This window comes from Lepidochelys olivacea (genome assembly GCF_965140295.1).
Source record: "Lepidochelys olivacea isolate rLepOli2 genome assembly, chromosome: 8".
Lineage (NCBI taxonomy): Eukaryota > Metazoa > Chordata > Testudines > Cheloniidae > Lepidochelys > Lepidochelys olivacea.
Window position 1 is genome coordinate 29,419,201 of NC_140418.1, and position 25,965 is coordinate 29,445,165.

At 42.7% G+C, this 25,965-nt stretch overlaps 2 protein-coding genes across 3 annotated transcripts in view; both read left to right on the forward strand.

The window, feature by feature from the left end:
* Nucleotides 1-12,331, forward strand: part of WWC1 (WW and C2 domain containing 1) — a 135,822-nt gene extending 123,491 nt beyond the window's left edge. The window contains exons 19-23 of the mRNA XM_084636936.1: nt 204-368; nt 3,264-3,356; nt 4,373-4,603; nt 11,318-11,439; nt 12,002-12,331. Coding sequence (XP_084493062.1) covers nt 204-368; nt 3,264-3,356; nt 4,373-4,603; nt 11,318-11,439; nt 12,002-12,068 — 678 coding nt within the window. The 3' untranslated portion in view covers nt 12,069-12,331. The remainder of the gene's footprint in view (nt 1-203; nt 369-3,263; nt 3,357-4,372; nt 4,604-11,317; nt 11,440-12,001) is intronic.
* A 4,729-nt stretch (nt 12,332-17,060) lies between these two features.
* The window catches only part of RARS1 (arginyl-tRNA synthetase 1), a 28,854-nt gene continuing 19,949 nt past the window's right edge, over nt 17,061-25,965 (forward strand). Inside the window, exons 1-3 of one of the 2 annotated variants that reach the window (XM_084636940.1) lie at nt 17,061-17,192; nt 22,484-22,618; nt 23,580-23,768. In XM_084636940.1, coding sequence (XP_084493066.1) covers nt 17,148-17,192; nt 22,484-22,618; nt 23,580-23,768 — 369 coding nt within the window. In that variant the 5' untranslated portion in view covers nt 17,061-17,147. Of the gene's footprint in view, nt 17,193-19,797; nt 19,978-22,483; nt 22,619-23,579; nt 23,769-25,965 lie in introns of those variants that run through there. The other variant, XM_084636939.1, reaches the window with a different exon arrangement.

The following is a 25,965-nucleotide window of genomic DNA, read 5'->3' on the forward strand; positions in this document are numbered from 1 at the left end:
GCTCTGGGTGTCCCTAAGCTTTGATTGCTAGATGCTGGGGCTGAACGACAAGGAATGGATCACTCGATGATTGGCCTGTTCTGTTTATTCTCTTTAAATCGTCTGGCACTGCCACTGCTGGAAGACAGGATACTGGGTTAGATGGACTATTGGTCTGACCCAGTATAGCCATTCTTATGGTTATTAAAGTGTGTTTCTTTCAGGTGGATAAAGAGACAAACACAGAGAGTCTTGCACAATCTTCTACTGTAGTTCGTCCAAAAGAGAAAAAAGCAGCTAACCCCCCACAAACTCAATTTGTCAGAAGTAGCACCATAATCCGCTCCAAAACATTTTCGCCAGGACCACAGAGTCAGTACATCTGTCGGGTAAGGAATCCACATCCCCAGACTTCGTTGTAAATGTTTTTCCTGAGTGACTGCACAGTATCTTTAGTTCATCTGATAATACACTGCACTGATGGGAGAGTATACAGCATCCTCAGTGACCTTGAACTTCAATGGGAGTTGAGGGTACAGCACCCCTTCTTGACATTGTACATCAGAAGACCACAGAGCATTTCACACCTGTTAAGTAAACCTCACAATGGGAAGTGATAGTGGAATCATTACACACTCCTGAAAGGCAGCTATTTTAGCAGTTGTACCACAGCAGCACAATACAGTGGCTTAGGGCAGGAAGTGTAGAGAGAATGAATATAATTAAAATGCTAGCATGAATTTAGGTAGGATTAAGATAATTACTCAAATTGGAACTTGCTGTGATAGCGGTTTTAGCACCTGCAAAGGTTCTTTAATAAACTAAGTGGTCAGAAGCTCACTTTGCCATCTTTGTAGGAGATGTCACTTCAGTAGCATGATACCCCTGACACCATGCTAGAACGTTAGTGACTGACATTACAGAAAGCACAGTTGTCTTGTCAACACCAAGTTAATTAGCCACCGATCTGTAACAGTCTGGGGTAGGCAGCTTCCAGAAGGCAAGAGCAACACACCTCTGGACAGGTATGGCCTCATATCCTGGCAGTGAAGGACCAGAACGCAGCTCCAGAAATGTGGCATTCCTTATACAGAAGTTCTGGACCCACTGCTGGTCATCCCATGTCTGTGTGATGTAGTCCCACTACTCTGTGCTTATGGTCCTGGTCTAGAACTGTCACTCAGCATAGGGAGATTCCTCTGCCATTAGAAACTGGATCAGCTATCTTCAGTCCTCCATCTCTGTGGACCGCTTGCACACCTTGCTTAAAGCACACTGCTGTATTTTTGTGGTACTAAGCTCCTGCCAAGTGCCTGCCACCACATCTCATGCCCTGGTTCTTCCTCGTCTTGCCAAAATAAGTTGCATTAGTGCCAACATTTGGTACAGAGTCATTGCTCTGACATGGACCATGACTTGCCACTGGTTAGAATGAAGGCTCCAGACAGAAATCTGAGACATGTCAAACTAGAACTGGGTCAATTTGGGTGAGTTAAAATAAATAACAATTACTAATTAAAGTGTAGCACATATGTCAGCCAAGAATCTCAATGTCTTACTAAAGGTAGGCAATTAATTTTACAAGTGAGGAATATGAGGCATAGACAGATTAAGTAACTTGCCTTAGATCACAGAGTGAGGAATGACAGTTCAGAATAGCACCTTGTCTAATCCTTCGGCCCCTTTTGTAACCAGAGGCAGCCTTGCTGCATTTAATGCTGCTTAAAGGTGGATATTAGGGTTATCATCAGACAGAGATGCTGTAAGTGTCTGACTAGTGTTTATCTCCTCTAAAATCAAAGGTCGTGATAGAAATCAGAAAGCAGACAACGACTAACTTCAATTAGCAGCACTGAGGGAGCGTGAAAGACTCCACGGTGCTGTGTGTGACACTAATTGAACGATCTGTGTACTGACTGAGGATGTCAGTGCCACCTCTTTGATTAAATGTTTATTCATAATTAATTAGTTCCAGGATTGAGGATCAGGATAGACTACAAATAACTCCTTTAGTTTCAACCAGTGTAGAATACAAGTAAATGCTGTCAGGAAACTGCTTTTGTGACGTACGTGCTGGTCTAACTGAGGATTGAGGTGTTCTAGTAGAACATCAAGGGCTGCCTAACTCTGAGTGCAGCAAAACAGTCCTTGGAAAAACCTGCGTATCCAGTTCAGACAAAATCAGGCTCACAGGTGAACTGTTTTGCCTTTGCTTTAGCTGTGAGCTTAATTCTCTTCACGACAGTCTAGATCTTTGAATTGTATCTTCTCTTTGGCCTCTGAGCATTGAGCCATACAATAAATAACACTCAACAGGACATTTAGGCATACCAAGGAATATTCATGTCTCAGGGCACTGGGAGGTACATGGTTTCAGTATCCAAGGGATGCCTATACCTTACTCCAGATGCATATCCTGGAGTACAGTAAATTAATGCTCATATCAAATGGAATATTTAACATCACAGTTGTGCATAATAGGTACAACCTTGTGATGCCAACCTGCACCTTCTCAGTGGTAGCATCATATCCTGGAGCTCCCTAGCATGCAGGAGGCACATGCCTGCTCCTCCAGCCCTTGGATTTCTGCATGTGCTCTCCTGAATGCCTGGCCCAAAGGTACACAAGGAGAGAATTGTCCATACACTTGGATTATGATTGTGTCCAGCCACTATGGAAGTAGCACAAAGAAAAGAGGTTTCTTGCTCTGCGTTGCCAGGAACAATCTGACCCCAAATATATAAAATGCTGCAAAAAAAACCTGAAAAAAGTCAAGGTATTCACATGCCACACTAAGTTAGCTTCATATATAGATATAGTTTGTTTGAAAAGGAAAAAAAAATACTTAATCCTTCTCCAATGTTATGCTCTTCTTATTCATAGAAGTTACGGATGGAAATGACTTAATCCCCAGCCAATTTAACATTGTTCATTACATCTTATTTTTTTAGTCTCTTGTCTGACCTAGTTATTGCTGTTGAGCAGGGGAAAGGGACTGTGTTGTGACCTGTGTAGTGTTCTAACAAAAAGTGATGGTATCTTCCAACCTCTTCTCAAACAGCACCATTGAAATACAGAGGGGAGGAGGCCAGGAAAGGACAGTGGCCATGGAAAAACAGCCAGATTTGGGCACCGGGTGGGTTTCATTGCACTGTTACATGTGACTGTCTCAGATAATTCTCAGTCCATGGCTTTCTATAAATGTCGGCAGCTCTGTGGGCTCATTCGTAATAGCCTTCCACTGCATGCTTGTTTTATAACAATTACTTCTGTCTCTTTTTCAGCTAAATCGCAGTGATAGTGACAGTTCAACACTGTCTAAGAAACCACCCTTCGTTCGGAATGCTATGGAGAGGCGAAGTGTCAGAATGAAGCGGGTAAAAACTTCATCTACAAATTTTTCCCCTTAGCTGGCATTTAAGAAAACAAGCATGTTCTTAAAGCATTGGTTTGTGAGTTACCAATAGGTAATTCAGGTTAATTTCAGATATAAACCGCCTGTCTTCATGTGCTCATAGCGTTAAAAAAAAATTCTCCATTTTGGCAGAAATATTCTTACTAGTCTGTCAAAAGGTGACATGTCTGCTCCCTTGAGTTACTAGAACTCCCACTTTGAAAAATTATTTCTCACAATTTTCCTTCCAAACAGAACTCAAATAGCTAAATTTTTAAATGTGGCATGTAAATTATGCTCTCATTGGCTCATGTTCATGCCAAAGGAATTGGTGGGATAACTAATTTGTAAGCATTTGAAAATCACCTTTTCAGATGCACATTGAAACTTAACAGTGCTTAATGAAGCTCCACAGCCATTAATGACATCATTGTGCACGTTCTTCTATGATGTGAATGGGGTGGAATTGGGCTGCTGTCCTTAGGCGACCACTGAAACATTTTGCATGAGGCAGACTGTAACTGTCTGATAGAAATACTCACCTTTTCACTCCTTGACACTAATGTGCCTGATATTGGGGGCAGGAGAAAATCCACTGGTGTGAAACCAGTGCTAATATGTTGTTTTGCAGCATTCTGCAATATTCTGATAATTGAGGTGTAAGTATTAAAGTAAAATTATATTCTGAGTAATGGTGTAAGGAAGACACTCCTCATTTCAGCCCATTGTCAGTTAAGTACAGAAGCCCATGGCTTACTTTGGATATCACTAGTGTTGATGGAAGCTGCAGCATGGGCAAGCTTACTTATAAGACTTTGCTAGACTGTGAAACTGCAAATTCGGGTGAGCAGTTTTGCAAAAGCAGCGTTACCAGAGATGTTACCTTTCATCTCCAGAACATTGTGCGTTTGAGAAGGAAGTGGTCATCGCACATATTCGGACCAAATGGGAACAGTTTGACACTTTTTTTATTCTAATCATAAATCCCTTCTGTTCCAGCCTTCAGTTAAGTCCTTTGGTGCAGAGCGTGTAATCCGAACTTCACTAGACCTGGAGTTAGACCTGCAGGCTTCAAGGACCTGGCACAATCAGTTAGTGCAAGAGATCTCTGTACTGAAAGAACTGAAAGAACAGTTAGAACAAGCTCAAGGTCAAGGTGAAAAAGAGCTGCCACAATGGGTAAAGGATGATGAGAGATTCCGGCTTTGGCTGCGACATGTCGAAAAACGGGTAAGTAATTCTGACTGGGTTTTTGTTAATATGTTTAGTCAAACACATTTTCCCAATCCTCTAGAGACCAGAATGTTCAAATCTTTAGTACTGCTACATTCCAAATCTTCCCCCTTTTAAATAAACCTATTTTTTGGAGCTTTGTATTGAAGCTTCTGTTTTATTAACTTTACATACTGACAAATAATTAGAATTGTAGCCCTTGCAAATGCAGGAGTCATTTCCTACAATTTGAATTCTACTGTCACGTTTCATTGGATGCAAGGCCAGGCGCAGGAGGAGTCTGTGACGGGTTCCTCCTGGGGGTGCCACCTGGAACTGGGGTACCACTGAGGCCTCTGACTCACCAGCCTGGGCTCTCTCTCACACTGTGTTGTTGTGACAAGCTGCAGACCCACTCCTGGTCCTACACTTCCACCAGCATTCACACAAGTCGGGACACACCCAGCTGCAGTTACATACCGGGCTGACCAGCCACTGCACAAACCAACAATAGAGACACTACAGCCAAAATAACCACCAGCTTCCCAGTCTAGGACCCCAGAGCTGTACCGTCCTGCCCTGGTCAAAACTCTGACCAGTATGAATTTATTATCCAGTTCACCTCCCCCTCAGTGTGGAGAGGAAATGCAACAGCCTTTGCCCCTTGAGCTAAGATTTCCAAGAACTTCATTCAGACTCACTGGTTTAGATAAAGCAAAAACAAGTTTATTAACTACAAAAGATTTTAAGTGCTAGCAAACAGATCAAAGCAGATTACCTAGTAAATAAACAAAAACTCAAACTAAGCTTAACATAGTAGAAGGATAGGATTTGAATTAACAATCTCTCACCCTCACTGATGATACAAGCAGGCTTGCAGATACTTAAGGAACAAGCTCCACTTGCTTTTCAGCTAGGGATCCCCAGGTTTTCATACATAGGCTAGAAATCCCTCTAGCCTGGGTCCAGCATGTACCCCAGTTCAACCTTTTGTTCCTTAGGTGTTTCCAGGAGTTTTCTTGTATGGGGAGTAAAGAACAACAGATGATGTCACTCACTGCCTTATATAGCTTTAGCATATGGTGGGACCCCTTTGTCCCAAATTCAGTTTGTGGAAAAACACTGGTATCCAAGATGTAGTTCCGTGTCATGTGGCCTGGTCACATGCCCTTGAATACCTTGCTGAGTCATGGTAGCCATTACTTACAGGCTGTCTGGAGCCTTCTCAAGAAGGTCACCTAATGGGAGATAAGCTTCTCCTAAGGCAAGTTGTTCTTCCTAATGGCCCATTACCTTGAATAGGCCCTTCACAGCCAGCTGTCTAGACTGGAAGCATTTTGCCTAGTGGGTATCACCCAGGTGTGACTACATGTGAAATACAGATACATAGTCAATATTCATAACTTCAGATACAAAAATGATACATGCATACAAATAGAATAATTATATTTAGCACATCATAACTTTTCCAATGACACCTCACATGACCAGTCTTGTACAAAATTCATTCTAATTATGCCATAATCATATCATAATAATATCAAAATGAAGAATATGGAGTGCAATGTCACAGAGTCATTGGCTCCAAGTGGTTCCTGCATGTAGAAGGATAGTACCGATTGGCTACTCCTTTCTTTTGGCTAGCTCCATTCTTTTCAAAGCCCAGTGGCAGTCTTGGAAAGCAGTGATGAGAGAGAATCTGTAAATTAATGTACAGACTGAATTTTCATAGATGGTCTTTATCAGGCACACACAAGAGTTGCATGCTGTGGGGAAAGTCTGTTTCATGCACCAAGGAGTATGTTGAGATCACAATTTTGGGGGCTGTGACCTTTGTTAGTGGGGGAATGAGTGCCCAGACCATTAGGGAGGGAGGTACTAGAATGTCTCAGTAAAAATTGGGTCTTCTGTATTATCTGCATGTTGGTTAATAAAATGATATTCTGTTTTGCCTTCTCTGAATCTGTGTGTATTAATGGATTATAAAATGCTGTAATATGTTTAAAGTACTATAAACAGCCTTCTAGAAAAATCTGAGGGTTCTAAAAGTCCATGCTTACAAGATGCTGTAGGATTTAATCCACAAACTCTGCTGACTATTCTGGGCCCAGTTCTTCTGCACTTACTTATGGTATCATTGGAACTCCTTGCAGAACATGGTACTATTTGGTGGAAGGGCTTGTTTACATGCAGACTTTCATAGACTTTACTGCTTTAACAATACCAGTAGAAATTGTACTTGTAACCAAAGTAGTTTTAGTAAAAAACCTGTGTGTAGACTAGGCCTAAGTGCTTTAGAATAAGGTCCTCTGCTATTAAACATGCATAATTAATGCAAAAGTCAGAGCTCTTATCTATCTGGATTTCCGTAAGGCATTTGATACAGTTCCACATGGGACATTATTAGTTAAATTGAAGATGGGAATTAATATGAGAAGTGAAAGGTAGAAAAGGGACTGGTTAAAGGAGAGACTACAATGGGTCATACTGAAAGATGAACTGTCAGGCTAGAGGGAGGTTGTGACGGGTTGGATCACAGAAACTCCCTTGGGGCTGCCAACTGATGTCCCAAGACTACTTCTGCCCCTGCTTTCCCTGCCAGCTTGGGACTCCAGCACCCTGTCTTGTTGAGCCAGACCCGCCAGTCTGCTCCAACACAGACCCAGGGTCTGAACTATGTGCCCCAAAGCTGCAGACTTAATTGAAAGCAGCTTAAGAAGTGTTCCCGTCTTTAACACTCAGATGCCCAACTCCCAATGGGGTCCAAACCCCAAATCTGTTTTCCCTGTATAAAGGGTAAACTCATAAATTGTTTGCCCTCTATGACACTGAGAGAGAGAGATATGCACAGTTGTTTGCCACCCCCGCCACCCCCAGGTATTAATACATACTCTGGGTTAATTAATAAGTAAAAAGTGATTTTAATAAATACAGAAAGTAGGATTTAAGTGGTTCCAGTTAATAGCAGACAGAACAAAATGAATTACCAAGCAAAATAAAATAGAACACACAAGTCTAGATCTAATACCATAAAAAAACTGAATACAGATAAAAACCTCATCCTCAGAGGAATCCCAGTAAGCTTCCTTTTACAGACTAATCTCCTTCTAGTCTGGGTCCAGCAATTACTCACACACCCTGTAGTTACTGTCCTTTGTTCCAGTTTCTTTCAGGTATCCTTGGGGGTGGAGAGACTATCTCTTTAGCCAGCTGAAGACAAAATGGAGGGGTCTTCCACGGGCTTAAATAGACTTTCTCTTGTGGGTGGAGACCCCCTCCTCTCTCCTATGCAAAGTCCAGCTCCAAGATGGAGTTTTGGAGTCACATGGGCAAGTCACATGTCCATGCATGACTCAGTTTTTACAGGCAGCAGCCATTGTTTACATGCTACCTTGAACGTCCTCAGGTAGACTTCTTATGTGGATTGGAGCCTTCCAAGATCCATTGTGCATTAAGTGCTTCTTGATTGTGCACTTAACTTGCAAATTCCTTTCTAAAGAAGCTGACCAAATGCCTTACTAAGGTTATTTAAAATCAGACAAGTATTCAGCCAATATTCATAACTTCGAATACAATAATGACACTTGCATACAAATAGGACGAATAGATTCAGTAGGTCATAACCTTTACAGAGATATGTTACATGGCATATGTAGCATAAAACAAACTCCAGTTATGTCATATATACATTCACAAGCATATTTCCATAAAGCCTTATGGGGGGGCACCATCCAAGAGCGTTCCTCAGGGATTGGTCTTGGGACTGATCTTATTTAACATTTTTATTATTGACCTTGGCACAAAAAGTGGGAGTGTGCTAATAACATTTGCGGATAAGACCAAGTTGGGAGGTATTGCCAATGCAGATGAGGACCAGCATATAATACAAGAAGATCTTGACGACCTCGTAAACTTGAGTAATAGAAATAGGATGAAATGTAATAGTGCACAGTGCAAGGCCATGCATGTAGGGACTAACAAGAATTTTTGCTATAAGCTGGGGATGCATTAGTTGGAAGTGACAGAGGAGGAGAAAGACCTGGATGTATTGGTTAATCACAGGATGACAATGAGCCACCAGTGTGATGTGGCCATGCAAAAGGCTAGTGCAATCTTAGGATGCATCAGGCAAGGTATTTCCGGTACAGATAGGGAAGAATTAGTAACATTATACAAGGCACTGGGGAGACTTCATCTAGAATACTGTGTGCAGTTCTGGTCTCCCATGTTAAAGAATGATGAATTAAAACTGGAACAAGTGCAGAGAAGGGCTACTAGGATGATCCGAGGAATGGAAAACCTACCTTATGAGCTTGACTTGTTTAGCCTAACCAAACGAAAGCTGAGGGGAGATATGATTGCTCTTTATAAGTACATCAGAGGGATGAATACCAGGGAAGGAGAGGAGTTATTTAAGTTAAGTGCCAATGTGAGCACAAGAACAAATGGATATAAACTGGCTATCAACAAGTTTAGGCTTGAAATTGGACAAAGGTTTCTAACCAACTAAACCTAACTGGCTTCAAGACTGAGGTTGATAAGGTTATGGAGGGGATACTATGATGAGACTGCCTACAATGGCATGTAGCTGATCTGCGATTGCTAGCAGCAAATATCTCCAATGGCTGGTGAAGGGACACTAACTGAAGAGGGCTCTGAGAAATCTTTCCAAAATGTCTGATCAGAGGATCTTGCCCACATGCTCAGGGTCTAACTGATCATCATATTTGAGGTCGGGAGGGAATTTTTCCCTGGATCAGATTGGCTCAAGATTTTTCATCTTCCTCTGCAGCATGGGGCATGGGTCACTTGTAGGTTTAAACTAATGTAAATGGTGGATTTTCTGTAGCTTGAAGTCTTTACATCATGATTTGAGGACTTCAGTAACTCAGCCAGAGGTTATGAGTCTATTACAGGAGTGGGTGAGTGAGGTCCTGCAATGTGCAGGAGATCTAACTAGATGATTATGATGGTCCCTTCTGACATTAAAGTCTATGAGTCTGTGTGTAACCCCTAAGAGAAGTGGCAACTTGTTTTAGTTTTCCCGCTTAACCTTGCAGTTGCAGATCTCTATTATAAGCATAAGCAGCTTGCTAGTCACTTTGGTTTTCAAATATCTAGTGAAACTAAATAAGCTTACACTAGAATACAAGTTGATCTGTCACTTGGCATTTGTCTTTGAAATGCACAAATAAATGGGTCTTGTGATTCAAGCTTGGGAATGATATAATCTCCTTTGAGAGAAATCAGTAACAAGATTGGCTATTAAACTGGTAGAAAAAGGCAACCTCACATTCTTCTTTGAACTTGGTCACAGCTTCTGTCATACTTTGGCTGACTAGAAAACCAAACCAGAGGATAGTGAAAGATGACAGACAACTTGACTGATGTTTATGTAGTTTCAATATTCATCTTATAACAATTGTGCTTTCAGAAAACATTGGGTATAAAAGAAACATAAAGCACTAACTAAAACTTTTCAACAAGTATTCACTTCGGTTTTAGATCACTAGAATGGAAATCCCAGGCATCAAAAGGAAATGACTTGGGAATATTAATTATGCAGGATTCCCAGTTGGCCATAGCAGAAAATGTCTTTTTTCCCCAGATTATTAAAACTGCATTTTATTTGACAGTTCTGAAAGCATCTACCATCAAGGAGTGGGTTAAATGGCAGTGATGAAAAGAATGCTGATGAAAACTGGAAACACTAAAGATTATTGCACAAAACAATTTTTTCTCTTTCTGAAAGTTGCCTTTCTGTTCAAAATGCATTCCTTTTCTCTCTGGAGAGTCTAAAAATAAAACTCAGTGCTTCAAAAAGAATGGAATTTATAGATAAGGTGGGGGAAGCTTCAGGAATGACTGAATAGCCCTAAGTAGAGGTAATAGCAAAGTGAGCCGCTTTCTGACACATTTCACAAAAAATGGGATTGTTCTTTATTTGATTATGATAATCCCTTTGATGATAGACTTCTAATTGTTAGCTAAACTTTCAACTTTTTTTCTTTATCTTAACTAGTTTTTCAGGTTAGTCCAGAGGGAGAGCATCTGGAGGCATACTGCTTTCACCCTCTTTCATAAGAAAGGCACGCATCTCATCCCTCTTATACTTCAGCTTCATAATCTTGTAAATGCCACATTAAACACACACACACATTGTACCATTGACTTATATTATTACTTCTGCAAGAAGTTCACCCAGGTGCTCAGGGCTCCCTCTACACCACACAGACTTTGCAGGGGTCCCTATGCTGGAACTGAGGCAGACAGGATTGATGTGCAGGGGGGCTTTTCCATCTGCTGTGCAAGGGTTTCATTCTGGCTCTGAACAGGCTGGCATGCAGGGGGCTTTTGGGGTTGAGCTGCTGAGGGTACTGCTAGATGCTCATTGAAGCTGATCCGCTGGCCTCAAACCCCAGACAGAGGGGTTGCCCAGGGGTCAGCAGCCACAGTTCCAGCCAATAGGCTAGAATAGACATTGCAGAAGGGCTGCATTGTATTCACAATGAATGAGCATATTAGAGGTGGAAAACTCCTGCTAAATCTTATTCCAGCTTCTATGGTTTATGGCCCCAAATAGTTGATCTCACCAGAATGCCTTTATTTCTCTCCTTTAACATACAAATGAAATAATCTTTTTAATTGACATGAGCTTGTTGGTTTAGGGAAGAATCAATTGGTATCTTCTATATTGTACATAAGGTTTCACTCTCTTCATCACTCAATTAGGTCGAGAAAACAGAACACAAGTGTGAGCTGAAAGCGGATAAAATGATGAGAGCAGCTGCCAAGGATGTACACAGGCTGCGAGGACAGAGTCGTAAGGAGCCCCTGGAGGTACAATCATTCAGGTAGGAATGTCTCTAAAGAGGAGAAAGTTATTGCTGCAAAATTTTCTTTTGCATAACTTCACTTCACCATGAATTTAAGTGTCCTTTACAAAAGACTGTTACTGTGCTGCCTGAGTTAGAGAGATTTGCATTTTCTTATCCAAAACTAAAATCCTGCGCTCATTTAAATCCACAGAATTCATGTTGATTTCAATGAGAACAGGCCTGGATCCCAATATTTTCTTTATCAGGCAGTAGTACAATGCTGCTTAATTTGTCTATCCCTTTGTTTAAGAAATGAATCACCTATGGCTGTCTTATTGTAACACACTTATGAGACCTAAAATGGTATGATAGTAGCAAAGTGATGCTTTTTTGTAACAAGTAGTTTTGTTAGTTTTACTGTAACCACTTACAATGCCTGTCTCGGAAATGTAAGTAAGAGGCGTGTTGTGTGTGTGGTGAAGCATGGGGCTTTTCTTTTTGTGTATTAGTTGCCTGGGCAGTCTTTCTTCTCTTAGGATGTCCAAATCTCTGGTGGATTCTTTATTGTATTAACAACTGATGGTGGTCTTCTTTTTAGAGAGAAGATGGCATTTTTCACACGACCAAGGATAGACATTCCAACCCTCTCTGCAGACGATGTTTAATCACCATAAAGTATTTGTTTTCCTTGACCATTCCATAAATACAGTTTGGTTTTGCTGAAGTTATTTATGTGGTATTATGAAGGTACCAAGTCATTTGTACATTAGAGCTTTTGTCGGTTTTTTAATGTCTAAAGACTTTTTTAGTTTTGTTCTATCATTAGAAAAACCAGCATTAAAGTGACAAGATTGTATAGTTTGTATATTTAGGAATGTATTTTTGGGAAAGAATTTTAAATAAGAACAAATGCAGCCTGAAGTGCTGTTCTTAAATAATATTCTATTTAGACTTATTTTGTACAGCTCTACCTTTTAGAGGTTTTACTGCAATAAAATAAATCTGAAGGAACCTCACTGCTATGTTCTATGGCTATAACACATCAAACTCTTCCTAGTTAATATTGTGTTCAATATAGAGAATGCAGGGAACCATTTTTTTATTCTGAAGTGCTGTGAATGAATACTCTGAGCTGTGAAGTGTTTGCATTTCCTGCTAGGTCATAAAAATGGGTGTAGAGTTGAAATACTTGCACTTTTTTGAGATTTGTACTTTCAGCTCATGTTTATAATGGATCTGTTTGTTTAACAAGTTCCAAAAGCCCATTGAAACCACTGCTATAGGAGGAGGGCTGCATGGAACACGAGTCAATTTTAGGGTTTTTTTTTAATAAAGTGAGCTTTCTGGATGAACTTACCTTTTTTCTTTTTTTTTGTTTTTTTAATACTATTCCCATCAAGTGGGGCACAGCTAACTCATTCCTTTTCTAATCCACGAACCTGGGATAGCTATTCTATCATTTTTAAACTCTATTTTCAGAGTATTTTTTAGCAAGTAACTCAGTGGGACTTAGGCCCCACAGTCATTCAGGTGCTTTTAAAGATTTTTGTCCTTACATATAAAGAGAAGACCCTACAGTTGCTTAGGAATATTTTATTACTTATTTTTCTACAGTTTAAAATAATAATAACAATGCAGAAAAAGCAACTAATATATGTAGACAAATATACAAAGCAAACGTGTGAAAGCACCAGTGTTTAACCACCCCGTCTTTTCTAGCACATCCCAAATTGATTTGCATGATATACTTGACAGCTTTGTCACTAATTCATCTCTGCAGACAGTTTAGTCTTTAATGCATGTGTGACTCTGAGCCCAGCTTTTAGGTGTGGGTGTTCAATCCACATACGGGTGTTTCTAAGAACTGAACTGCTCAGTTTATTTTATGCCCAAGTGCCAATTGGACCATTCAAATGGCAAGTTTGGATCCATTTTATCAAGAGATTGTGCTTTCCATAGTATTAGAAATACTATTTATTTTTCTTGCACTCCCGTAGATTGAACTCCCCCTCACAAAATTTAATTGTATGCATTCCTTTGGATCATTAATCTGTTTGGGGCTTTTGGTGGCTGAACACGTGCTCCACAGAATAGAGCACTGGCAGTTTTATATGATACAAAAAATACTTAAGTGAGTAAACTTACACCCTCTGTTCTACAAAAATGGACTGTTCTAAGTAAATAAGACTCTCTACAGATTGAGGGCACTACATGCTAATATATATGAAGGGCCACAGTTAACCCCTGTGTGAGAAGGTGTAACTCTGCAGAAGCCATAGAGCTGCACCCCGGTGCTGAATTTGACCCAGTATTGTACTACAAAGAATCCAATTCAAATTTTTAGCCATACAAGTTGCACTGTTTTGTAGGAGTGGGAAAACCCCCCCTCATCATTTTAGGGCCTGATCAAAGTCCCGTTAAATTCAATGGAGTCTTTCCATTAATTTTAATGGGAGTTATATCAGGCCCTCTGCCAGGTCAATACAATGCATTTCACTTCTCAGATTTGTTGTTGGCCGTTTGTAAAAGATTATTTTATGTCAAATAATGGATTTCCAGTCAGTAAAAATAAACTATGAAACTTGGTGTATTGCTGCTAAAATCAAAAAGCTCTTAAAATCTTACAATTTTGTAGTAAATTACCTAGTATTGAGTACTTGAATGATGCTGCTTTAAAAAATATCTACTATATTGCCGTACTCTACAGAATTATGAAAAGGAGATGTGACTACTTTGTCCAGAATTACTGTAATTGATAGCTAAGTTTTCATCAAACTACTAGCCGCTTTGTTATATAATATTTGGGTAATTTAACTTTGAAAATGCTGATTTGAATGGTTTTTATTGTGCTAATTCTTTATTTTCTCAAACACTTCTAACCTTTCCAAACCACCTTTATAGTTATGACTCTACTATGGTGGGGTGGAATTGGGGAGAGAATGCAATTAAGTCCAGAATAAAGACTAAATTACATTAGTCTCTGTCCATTAAAGCTGACAAATACTTTTAAAATGCAGGTCTGTGGATGTATATACTATTTTTCTATGTATGAAACATTTTAATAGGCAACAACTATACATTTTTATCCTATGTATACTGTAATGGTTTTGTCAGAATTAATGGTAATTAAAAAATATTACAAAATTACATAGTTGGTCTACACACTTGTATGTTTGGGGTGGGAATAGGGGATGTTTCAGAACTAACTTTAAGTTACAGTCATGGCAGAGTCAGCATGGAGGCAGCGTCACTAGTCACTGGGCAGAGTCAGCCAGGGTGGCATGAGGCCAAAGGAGCAAGGGAAAAGGATGGGAAACAGGCTGGGAAGGTGGTGTGAACACCATCTTCAGTGACATTATTGGCCCGCTGGGAGGATTTGAGGACTGGTACTGGCCCTAAGGTTAATTGAATTTGAGACCCCAGTTTATACCTTTGGAGCAGAGACCCCTGCCATGAGCAGTGAGGTGGAAGAAGAGGAGGAGAGGGAAGATGCAGCAGGGGGTTCAAGCTCAGACCTGTTCAAGACTCCATCACAGTCTAGCCCAGTGGTCTCCAAACTTTTTATTGTCATGGCTCCCCCTTACCGATAATGTAATCTGTCCGTGTTCCCCCCAAACTTCCAGGAACTGAGATTGGGGCTGGAGCTGTGGCTGGGGTCGTAGCCTGGATCGGAGCTATGGCCAGGAGCCAGGCCTCGGCTGGGGCTGGAGCAAAGTTAGGTAGTGCTCCCTCCCTGCCCACCATGGCAGCTGGCCCCGACCCTGCCACATCCCCATGAACATTCCTCCGTGGCCCCCTAGGAGGGAGTGTCCTACAGTTTGGGGACCACTGATCTAGCCAGTCCCACCAGACAAGCACAGATGAGCCCAAAGAAGGGAAAGGGACCTTGGATAAATGTGTACATACATTTTTCCTTGCAGGGTTTAAATTAAAAGATAACACCTAGCCCATCCCCTAGTTAACAAACACAGGTATTGACTTCTCATTGTTTTACTTGTATGAGAAGAGGTGTAAGTACAACACGTAGAAGTAGAGCTGGCATCTGTTTTTCATTCTGCTGTTGGGTTAGGCTGGGGGAGCGTGAGGGAGAGCTATGTAGAGCATCGTATTTATGCATATAGGGATGTCTCTTGTATTCTCAATGAAGTTTCAGAGAGATACTCTACAATCCTCTCCCAAAGGTTTCTAGGGATGGTTCCCTTATTTCTTCCTTTGTGGTATGACACTATCCCATGCCATTCCATGGTAAGACTGGCTAACACAAATGTAGTTAACAGGTTAGTGGTATATGGGCTTGGGTGGCTTCCTGGTGCCAACAGCAGCTATGTTCTCTATACCTTATACTCTCAGCACTGAGATGTCAGCTAAAACCACCACTACCTGTAGCAGCATAGTAACAATATTCAGTGCCATTGCCCTATACTCTTACCCATGGTATGGGGACCAAAATTGTATTGTTTCGTGCAACCAAAAATCCATCACACCCCTTGCCATTACCGTGGCTGGGCCTGGAGAGTGGTGCTATGCAGAGGCACTTCAATGCTGAAGCATCAATAAGAATGTCTTATTAAAGCAATTGTGGGAATAAGGGAAATAACACTACAAACTGTATGTGGGCTATTGCTGGTACTGAGCAAGGCTGCTCATTTAACTTGGAACTCTGGGAAATTCTTGTAATGGCATGGCAGTAATCATTAATCTCCAGCTGCAGCCTCGCAATGACATAAATTCCCCTCTACTCTGTAAATTCTTCCTCCTTGACTCTGCTGTAGCAGCTCACCTGTCTCACCCACCAACCCACCCAGTTTATCTCCCCTATACCATATCAGTTCATGCACATACATGGAAGGAAGCACTGCACATTCAGCTGAATGAGTCACGGTTGCTCCAAGGAAGGAGGGTGGTGACTGGCACTGCATTCACAGCTCCTGGAGGACCAGCCTGGACTCAACGTGATAAGGCCTGTGAAAAAACATCTTTTACTGGACCAGGTTCTGTTGGTGAGAAAGACAAACTCTGCAGCTACATCGAGCTCTTCTTCAGCCCCCAGGAAGAGCTCTGTGTAGCTAAAAAGCGTCTCTCTCTCACCAACAGAAGTTGGTCCAATAAAAGATATTTCCTCGCCCGCCATGCCTCTAAAATCCTGGGACTCACTTACTCTGGGCCTTTTTAAGAGTCAAACCCCACCCCAGGGAAAACAGGGAGAGCCTCTATTTCCAGACAGCTCCACACTCGGCAGGCACCCAGGCACTCTTTAGTAAAGAGGGGCAGGCTCTGGCGGAAGGACACTAACTCCTACTCTCCGCCTGCGAGGACGGTTCAGTGCTCACCGCGCAGTTGGCTACGCGCTCAGACCCTCCACCGAGCTGCCAAACCACCGCTGTGCCTGTGCGCACGTGGGTCACGGTGACATGCTGTCGGCAGCCCCGCGCGTTCACCCCCGCGGGCCTCTGGCGAAGGATGGCGGCCTCCACTCCAGCCCGGGGCTAGCCCCAGCCGCCCCCTGGCCGGCGGGGCGGGGCGGGGCGGGGCTCGCTCTCCTGGGAGCAGCAGCGCCGGGCCCAGCGCACTGCGGCACGCACTAAACTCAGGCCCGCCTCCCCGTGCGCGAGGCGGGCCCTCCCTCGGAGTCGGACCGAGCCGTGGGGCCGCCCCTTCCCGTCTCCGTGCGGCACGTTCCTTCCGCTTCCGGCGCGTAGCTGCTTCCGCTTCCGCTTTGCCTAGCCGCCGGGGCCTCGGTGAGGATGGAGGCTCACGTGGCTCAATATTCCGCTCGGCTCCTGCAGCAGGTCAGCCCCGCCTCCCCTGGGAGAGGGACGCTCGCCCCAGGCCGGGTGGCTCCATACAGCGGGCTGCTCTGGTTCCCACCCCCCACTTCCGTCCTGGGCTGGGGGGAGGGAGCCCGCGCCGTCCGCAGCCTTTCCCCGGGGGCTGGTGAGGGACACGGGTCCTCTTGGCGCAAGGGTTCAGTGGGCGGGGGGCTCGTAGTGGGGAGTCTGCGGGGGATGCCCCATGGGGAGGCTGCTCCGCCGCCTGGGAGGGTCCAGTGGCACCGGGGGGCGGGGAGGCTGCGACCCGGGAGGGTCCAGTGGCACCGGCGGGGAGGCTGCTCTGCGGCCCGGCGCGGGGTTCTGTTGGCCCCGGGGTAGGCAGGCTGCCCTGAGGCCCGGGGGAAGGTGGCGCTGGGTCTGGAGGGGTGGCACAGGGACCTGGGACCGTGTCGCTGGATGTGGGTCTTTGGAGGTGAAGCCACACAGCGCCACGGTGACGCTTCACCACCTTGAGCCACTGTAGAAAAATCAGGAGGATCTTCCCAAACTGGGGCGGTGGCACCTTTGGGAGCATCTGCCTGTTGCTTAGATTGTAAGCACGTCGGGTGCAGGGACTGTGTCTTTGTGTCAGGCAGGGTTGAGTAGAAAACACGCTGCTGCCGGCTGGCTAGCAATCTGAGCCCTGCCAATGCCATGCTGACCGGCCAATATCCTGCCACCTCTTGTGACAATGCTGCTGTACAAGATGCCAGCCTGTAACTTCATTCCACACCAGCCTGGGATTCTGATAGTGCTCCAGGGTCTTCTCTGCACACAGTTTTTGTATCAGTATAACTATGTTGGTTAGGGTTTGCTTTTTTAAAAAAAATTGATACAGTTATGCTGGTACAACCCCTGATGTGAATGCAGTTCTGCTGGTATAACTGCATTCATGCTAGGGGGATTGTACCACTTTAGCTATACTGGTTTAGTTAAAGCAGTACAACATTTGTGTGTAGGAAAGCCCTTAATTATTTCAGCATACGTGTCAAAATCTCTGAGAGAGAGAGAGAGATCTGCCATGCATTGTTGGCCATTCACAAAATACCCTGCTTCCAGGTCCACTTTGCTGTACTTTCCTTGTCTTTTCTTACAAGGGTAGCCCCCTAACTATTGTGTTACCTCAGAATTGCTGTACATGGTTTTCACCTTTAGAAGGAAAGATTAGTCACATATAATAAATCTTGTTGGTATTCGACAAGCAAAGTGCATATAAAGCGTGATTGCTGAAGAGAGCAATAAAATGAAGGCAGGAAAAGGTCAGAGGCAAAAACATGCACAGGAAGGCAAGGAAAGAAACAAACAGATGGGATGAGGGAGGTAAATAGAAAAAAATGAAGAGGGAGACATCAAACATAAAAGCACAAAAATAAAAGAACTATGCTGCCCACCAGAGTTTAGAGAAGGGCAACATTGGGCCCAACTCAGTGCAACTCACCATAGGTGAAGGGATCTTCAGAAACCTGACTGCAGGATCAAAGCTCAATGTGTGAAGTTAGCCTTCTCTTTCACATAATAAGTGTTTGTCCAATTCTTAAGTAGTATAATGACTTTGGCTTAAAAAGGTAATCTACAAAGGGGAAAAATGGGTTTGTTTTGCTACTTTGCGTTGTGCTCAGAAGGCCAACAAGTTTTAGTTTTTTTAGATTTTTTTTTCCTGCTTTGTCTCCATTAGAATTCAGAGTTTGTCTACCCTCGAAGATGGTGGAGATGTAGTAGGATTGTGACAACACTTAACAAGAGATTTTCTGAAAGGGAAAGAGTGTTTGAAGATCTTTTTATATTTTTATATTTTGTTTGATAGTAAGATCTGCTTAACTAAACATTTGGAAGAAATTATGTCTCTGAAGGAGTCTATAGCCTGTCCCCTTCCATGGAGGTCTCAGAAAAATCCCACCACTTACATCTGAGACCTCAAATGAGTCTTCCAATAAAACTGAGGAGGTCTGCCATTAAAACTCTTGACATCTCTGATGTAAAAAATAAATCATAAAATGTAAAACACCAACCACAGTCAGGCCTTCTTCATTGCTCATAAAGAAAATTCTGATTCAAAGTTTACTATCTGGGCTGACAGCCCAGTGTTAGATCACTGTGAAGTGGGGTCAGATGAATACCAGGTAGGTCCATGAACCTTTCCCAGTGAATGTGGAAGCCTAACTCATCAATTTCTGCACAATTTAAGCTTTCATATTAATTAAAATAAAGAAAAGTTTGTCAGAGATGGTAAGGAAGAAAGTCTTCCAAATGTGAATGGATGTTGCTTTGTCTTCCTGAGTCTGGTAGTGCCTCTGCTCATTTTGTGAAGCAATGGCAGTTTGAAATAAGAGAGACTGTGGTCAGATTGGCTGCTGATATTCAGATCCCTATGAAACTGGCCAAAGTCATGTCGCTGTCATGCACAGCTGCTTGGGAAAGCTCTGACCAGCAGCAGAGTCAGGGATTGTTGCTTCTGAGGAAGACGACCTTCCAAAAATGGAGATTGGGGGAGGGGTGAAGTAGAGGAGTTCCTCCTCTCCATAGCTGGCTTCAGAGGAATCACTGTGGGTTGGGTGAAAGAGCCAAGTGCTGATCTTTCTCTCAGGTGCAGATGACGTGTTGCCAAGAGACTTATGGGGAGGGGAGAAGAGGCAGAAAGCTCTTTCTCCTTTCAAGAGCTAGAGTGGGTGGAACTTCAGGTCTCCAGATGTCTGCTAGCCAGAGGCTGAGAGGAGTGATCAAGTCCAGAGAACACTCTGCCAGAAACTCATCATCCCGTGTGGAGGTTGGCCTCTGGAATTCATTGGCATATACACACTTTGTCTTTTCTGTCTACCTGTGATTTAGTTCTCTGGCTTGTAAGTGTCTAGTATGTTTTTCAGGCCATGATGCAGACTGACACATGACGAAAAATTCGGGATATAACTCTGATTATTCTGACAGGTTTCAGAGTAACAGCCGTGTTAGTCTGTATTCGCAAAAAGAAAAGGAGTACTTGTGGCACCTTAGAGACTAACCAATTTATTTGAGCATGAGCTTTCGTGAGCTACAGCTCAAGTGAGCTGTAGCTCACGAAAGCTCATGCTCAAATAAATTGGTTAGTCTCTAAGGTGCCACAAGTACTCCTTTTCTTTTTCTGATTATTCTGTGTGTGTCTGACTTCATCTGACACTACCTCTCCTCATTTCCTATGATATTTGCCCTCTTCCTTTGTAGTTGCTTTTGGGGCTCGTATCTGTAGAAGAGAATCTTAGGCATCAACAACTAAGTTTAAGGGCAATACTGATCTTGTTAAAAAAAGCTTTAGATTTTGCATTCACAAGTGAGAGGAAGATTTCTAGATCACAGCTGACCAAAGAGCCTTTGGAGATGGCAGCATGGCTTAATGCATTCATCACAGCTTCTCCTGAGGTGGTCATCAGGTATGACCCTCTATTGACAAGTTGTGTTTAGTCCAGGGGAAAGGTTACCTTACCACGGCAGCAGTGAGACAGATGGCGCTTTTTCCTTCCCTCTCCTGGTTTTCTTTCTCTTGGTTACACATATAATGCCATCTCCCACTCTTGCTCTTCCAAACTCTGAGATAGTATGAAAGAGAAGTCACAGATAAAAGTGAGCTGATTTGTTAAGCCTTTGCATGAGTGTACTTGTGCACCCAGGTTTGATGGTATGAATTTCAGATGGAAAATAGAGAATTGATAGTATGCTCAAATACATTTTTTAGTCTCTAAGGTGCCATAAATACTTGTCATAAATATAAAGGGAAGGGTAAACCCCTTTGAAATCCCTCCTGGCCAGGGGAAAGCTCCTCTCGCCTGTAAAGGGTTAAGAAGCTAAAGGTAACTTCGCTGGCACCTGACCAAAATGACCAATGAGGAGACAAGATACTTTCAAAAGCTGGGAGGAGGGAGAGAAACAAAGGGTCTGGGTCTGTCTGAATGCTGCTCTTGCCAAGGACAGAACAGGAATGGAGTCTTAGAACTTTTAGTAAGTAATCTAGCTAGGTATGTGTTAGATTATGATTTCTTTAAATGGCTGAGAAAAGAATTGTGCTGAATAGAATAACTATTTCTGTCTGTGTATCTTTTTTGTAACTTAAGGTTTTGCCTAGAGGGGTTCTCTATGTTTTTGAATCTAATTACCCTGTAAGATATCTACCATCCTGATTTTACAGGGGGGATTTCTTTATTTCTATTTACTTCTATTTTTTATTAAAAGTCTTCTTGTAAAACACTGAATGCTTTTTCATTGTTCTCAGATCCAAGGGTTTGGGTCTGTGGTCACCTATGCAAATTGGTGAGGCTTTTTATCCAACATTTCCCAGGAAAGGGGGGGTGCAAGTGTTGGGAGGATTGTCCATTGTTCTTAAGATCCAAGGGTCTGGGTCTGTAGTCACCTAGGCAAATTGGTGAGGCTTTTTACCAAACCTTGTCCAGGAAGTGGGGTGCAAGGTTTTGGGAAGTATTTTGTGGGGAAGGACGCGTCCAAACAGCTCTTCCCCAGTAACCAGTATTAGTTTGGTGGTGGTAGCGGCCAGTCCAAGGATAACGGGTGTAATATTTTGTACCTTGGGGAAGTTTTGACCTAAGCTGGTAAAGATAAGCTTAGGAGGTTTTTCATGCAGGTCCCCACATCTGTACCCTAGAGTTCAGAGTGGGGGAGGAACCTTGACAGTATCTGTGTGCTTTTTTTTTTTCTTTCAAAAAGAAAGGAGTGGGTGGGCGGGGCTATAACTTTGGAGCTACTTAGCTTTAGCTGTAGCCCTCCCAGCTCTCAGTTGACAGAGGAGAATGGCTTACTGCACTGAATATAGCCTTATTGTTCAGACTTTACTTAAAGGGCTATTTTTCCTTTGTACAGGAGTGGTTTTGTAAGGTACTTTTTTCATCTACAAAAATATTAGACCTTTTAAAAAAAAAAATGATGAGCTGACCCTGCAGATGATTTCCCCTTTGAGGAGTCCTATTAAAGCCCCAGTACTGTCTTTGAAGCTAATAGGACTACTCATGCGAGCACAGTTGCTCTCATGTTTAAGTGTGTGGGAGATCAAGACCTATAATTACTATGAATTTTCATTATCAACATGACAGACTCAGTGTCGGAGTCTGTCAAAAGAAACGTGTGCTAATAGTTGCTAATTACTCTTTTGTAGCAGTGTTCGGCTTTGTTAGTGGTTTCCTTTTGGGCTATGTCTTAAAGAAATGAGCTAACAATCAAAGTTCTGTTGCAATCTACTCCAAGAGTTACATCAGATGCAAACATAGCAGCTGACATTTTATTTTATTTACCAGGAAAAAGAGATCAAGATCTTGGCTGCAGAGATTGATCGACTGAAGAACTTTGGCTCCTTGGAAGTATCTCCAAGTTTGGAAGGATTGCGAGACGAAAACGCAAAGCTTAAGTACCGGCTAAACATTCTTCAAAAGGTGAGGGAGGAAAAATAGAGTACATATTGGTAAATGCTTTCCTTCACATCAGGCTAAGAGATTTTATTTTGTTATAGCTAATGCTAGGTAACAACTTGTTCACCCTGCACTCTGGTGCCACAGTTGTAAATGGTATATTATAGAGCTCTGTTCTTTCACAATTCTTTGGACAGTGTGGCTTTTTGATAACGTTTTGGTATAATTGCCTGTAGTCAGTTAAGCATGCCCTATAATCTCTTCTGCATTCTTGGAGTAGGGCACTCCTGTTAGAGTTGAGACCCTACTGAGGTCACCTAATGGCCACATACATAAAAGTATGAAAAGGTTTGCTATACCTGAATCAGTGAAAGTATTAACACTGTTAATTTCAAAGGGTAGGGTTCTGTCCTAAAAATCTGGGAATGAAGGTTAAAGTGAGAATGGTAGGAGAAACTATTTAATCTAGAAAGTAGTAAAAACAGGGAATAAGGTGTTGCTGTGTAAAAGCAACAAAGATAATTGGCATATTTCAGAAGAGATATTTATTTAATAAATATGTATATAGGGTGAAACTAACGCCAAAGCAGAGGGATCCAGGCAAGTTCCTATGCATCACATGAACCACCCATAATGCATACAGTATGAAAAGGCCCAGTCTTTTCCCAATTGACTTCAGTGGGAACAGAGGCAGTATTAAGTCTGACCATTGTCAGTAAGAAGTTCCTGAAATAAAATTTGTAGCGCTTGCTTGAGAATGTTTAACTGTAGGGTACATCCAAAGACTATGTACTGTGGAAACTGAAAGCCAAGTTCTTTGGTGGTGATGCTTTTATCACATGACGTTTTCCGTAGTTTGAATTTCAGTAATATCTAGAGGCCCCAGCCTGATCTGCTCGGGTTTTCCGGGCAGCTTTAGAGTGAGAGTGAAGTAACTTCTTCTAGAATACTGTAACCTTAGTGTTTTGACATTGTTTTTTTTCAGAGTCTTCAAGAGGAGAGAAATAAGTCCGTGAAAAGCATGATTAATATCAACAGCCGCATTCAGGAGATCTTCAGAGATGCCATCAAGGCTGCATATCCGGATTTAGAAAACCCCCCACTAGCAGTCACGCCAAGTCAGCAGCCCAAATTTGGGGATTACCAGTGTAACAGTGCTATGAGCATAACAAAGGTAACTCTATTTAAAAACAATTCTTGGTGCATGGAACTTCTGTGGGGTATGAAGCTCTCTAATGATATATCCAAAGCAATATCAGGTTCTATATTAGACACGTTTTAGAGTCTGATCCTGCAGTCTTCACTTATGTGATGACATTGAGCTTGGGGAATTTTGGGTGCAATAGAAACAGGCCCTTAGACTTCTGTTCTGATGATTAGTGCAAGAATAAAAGGATTCTGAAGACCATCAAGGCTAGCTTAACTACCTCTGAAGTCTAGGTTTTTGTAGCTAGGTAAGGGGCAGTGTTCGTGCATTCAAGGGGTATGTGTTGCTCTTTTAACATTTCAAGTACTTTTCAATTGCAAGTTAAAGAGGCTTGAACCTCTGGCTTAATTATTTTATTGCCATAAATGCTTTACACTTGTTCCCATAAAATAATCCACTATTTCTCCTCACCCTAAACACACACTTACTATAATGTTGTACAATGACTTCTAGTTGTATTAATCAGACAACAGTAGAACCATAGCCAGACAACAGCAGAACCTAGGGTGGCCAGACAGCAAGTCTGAAAAATCGGGACAGGGGATCGGGAGGGTAATAGGAGCCAATATAAGAAAAAGACCCAAAAATCGGGACTGTCCCTGTAAAATTGGGACATCTGGTCACCCTAGCAGAACCCCATTTATCTGACCCTCCCTTTACTGCAGGGGTCCGCAGCGCAGTGCCCACGTGCGCAGTGGTGCCCGCCGGGACAGTTGTGTGCGCCCGCAGGACGCCGCACCACCAAAATGCTGCCGCCGAGTGTGGCCGCCAGAGAACCACCTGCCGAAATGCTGCTGAGAAGCGTTGCCGTTTCTCGGCGGCATTTCAGCAGTGAGGCTTCTTTCCGTTGCCGCTTCTCGGCGGTGTGTTTGGCGCCCGCCGTGGTCTTTTGGGAATAGGAATGTGCTATTGCCACAGAAAGGTTGGGGACCAATGCTTTACTGGTTTTCCACAGTTACAGAACAACCAGGACTGCAGGGCCAGAAGCAGGCGATCTATCCTGTGGCCACTAGATGGCACTGTAGCATCCCTTTTTCTCATTCTCCAGTTTCTCCAGAGTTTTGATCATTGTCCCAATTAGACCAGATAAACAGGATTCTGCTATAACTGGGCCATGTGGTCTCATGCACAAATGCAGTACTTTTAGCACCTTATTTAATGAATGTAACATAAGTCAATGATGTCAGGCTTAGTATGCCCCAAAATTATGCATTGCCTGAGCTGCACACCACCAACGAAAGATAACATGCAGCAAAACGTACTATATAGTTTGCTGTTGTGTGCTCTGCAAACTACCTGTGAGAAAACAGTAATATTAACCATTGTTCAGCAAAGTTATTCCAAGAAAGTTGAGGATGGGCGATGAAAAAAGAGGAAAAAAAAACTGCAGGAAGGGAGAGTCAGTAATGCTTTATGAGAGATGTAGGATAATAAAGGAGAGAAGGATGTCAAGTAATAATGCATGGCGTGGAGTTGTCTTCATTGCAAAGTTAACCCAAATGATGGGCACGAGGGTCAGCCAACTCGGTTGTGAGCAGCCACACTGCAGAGCCACTCTTGAGTTACTCCATCCTTGCTGGGGCTGTACTACCCAGCTGTGTCACTAGGACTTCTGGGGTATGTCTCAAAGTTCTTTATGCTGCAGTAGATTAAGGCTCTTTGATTCTTTCCCAGTGAATTGTGGAAGAACTCATCCTTCTGGGCACATGGGGGGAATTGTGGGAAGATGTTGGAGGACAATGAGTGGCTCAGCCTTCCTGCTCACTGCAAAATGTGCAAATTACCAGCCCAAGTGAGAGCAGTACTTGGGCTTTAGTCTATACACCCAGACAAGCCAGCTAGTCCAGGTAGAAAGCACCACCAAATTCAGATCAGAGGTTATTGTTTGTGGACAGAAGCTGGGCTAAGAACAAAACCTGAGTAAGAGCCTGGTTAGCTCTTTAGTGAAGCTGCAGCCAAATTTGTAGGTTCTGGGTGAGCCCTAGAAATGTTCCTTGTTTTTTAAATGAGAGAGTGAATAAATCCGGATTGCTGCCTCTTAACAGTGTGTTTGATTACTGCAGCAACCATACAGATTTTCTGGGGGTTCACATAGCATATGCAAATCAACACTTTAGATATGCTAGTGAGGCCTGGAAAGCCAGTTTCGAGCAGCATAAAAACA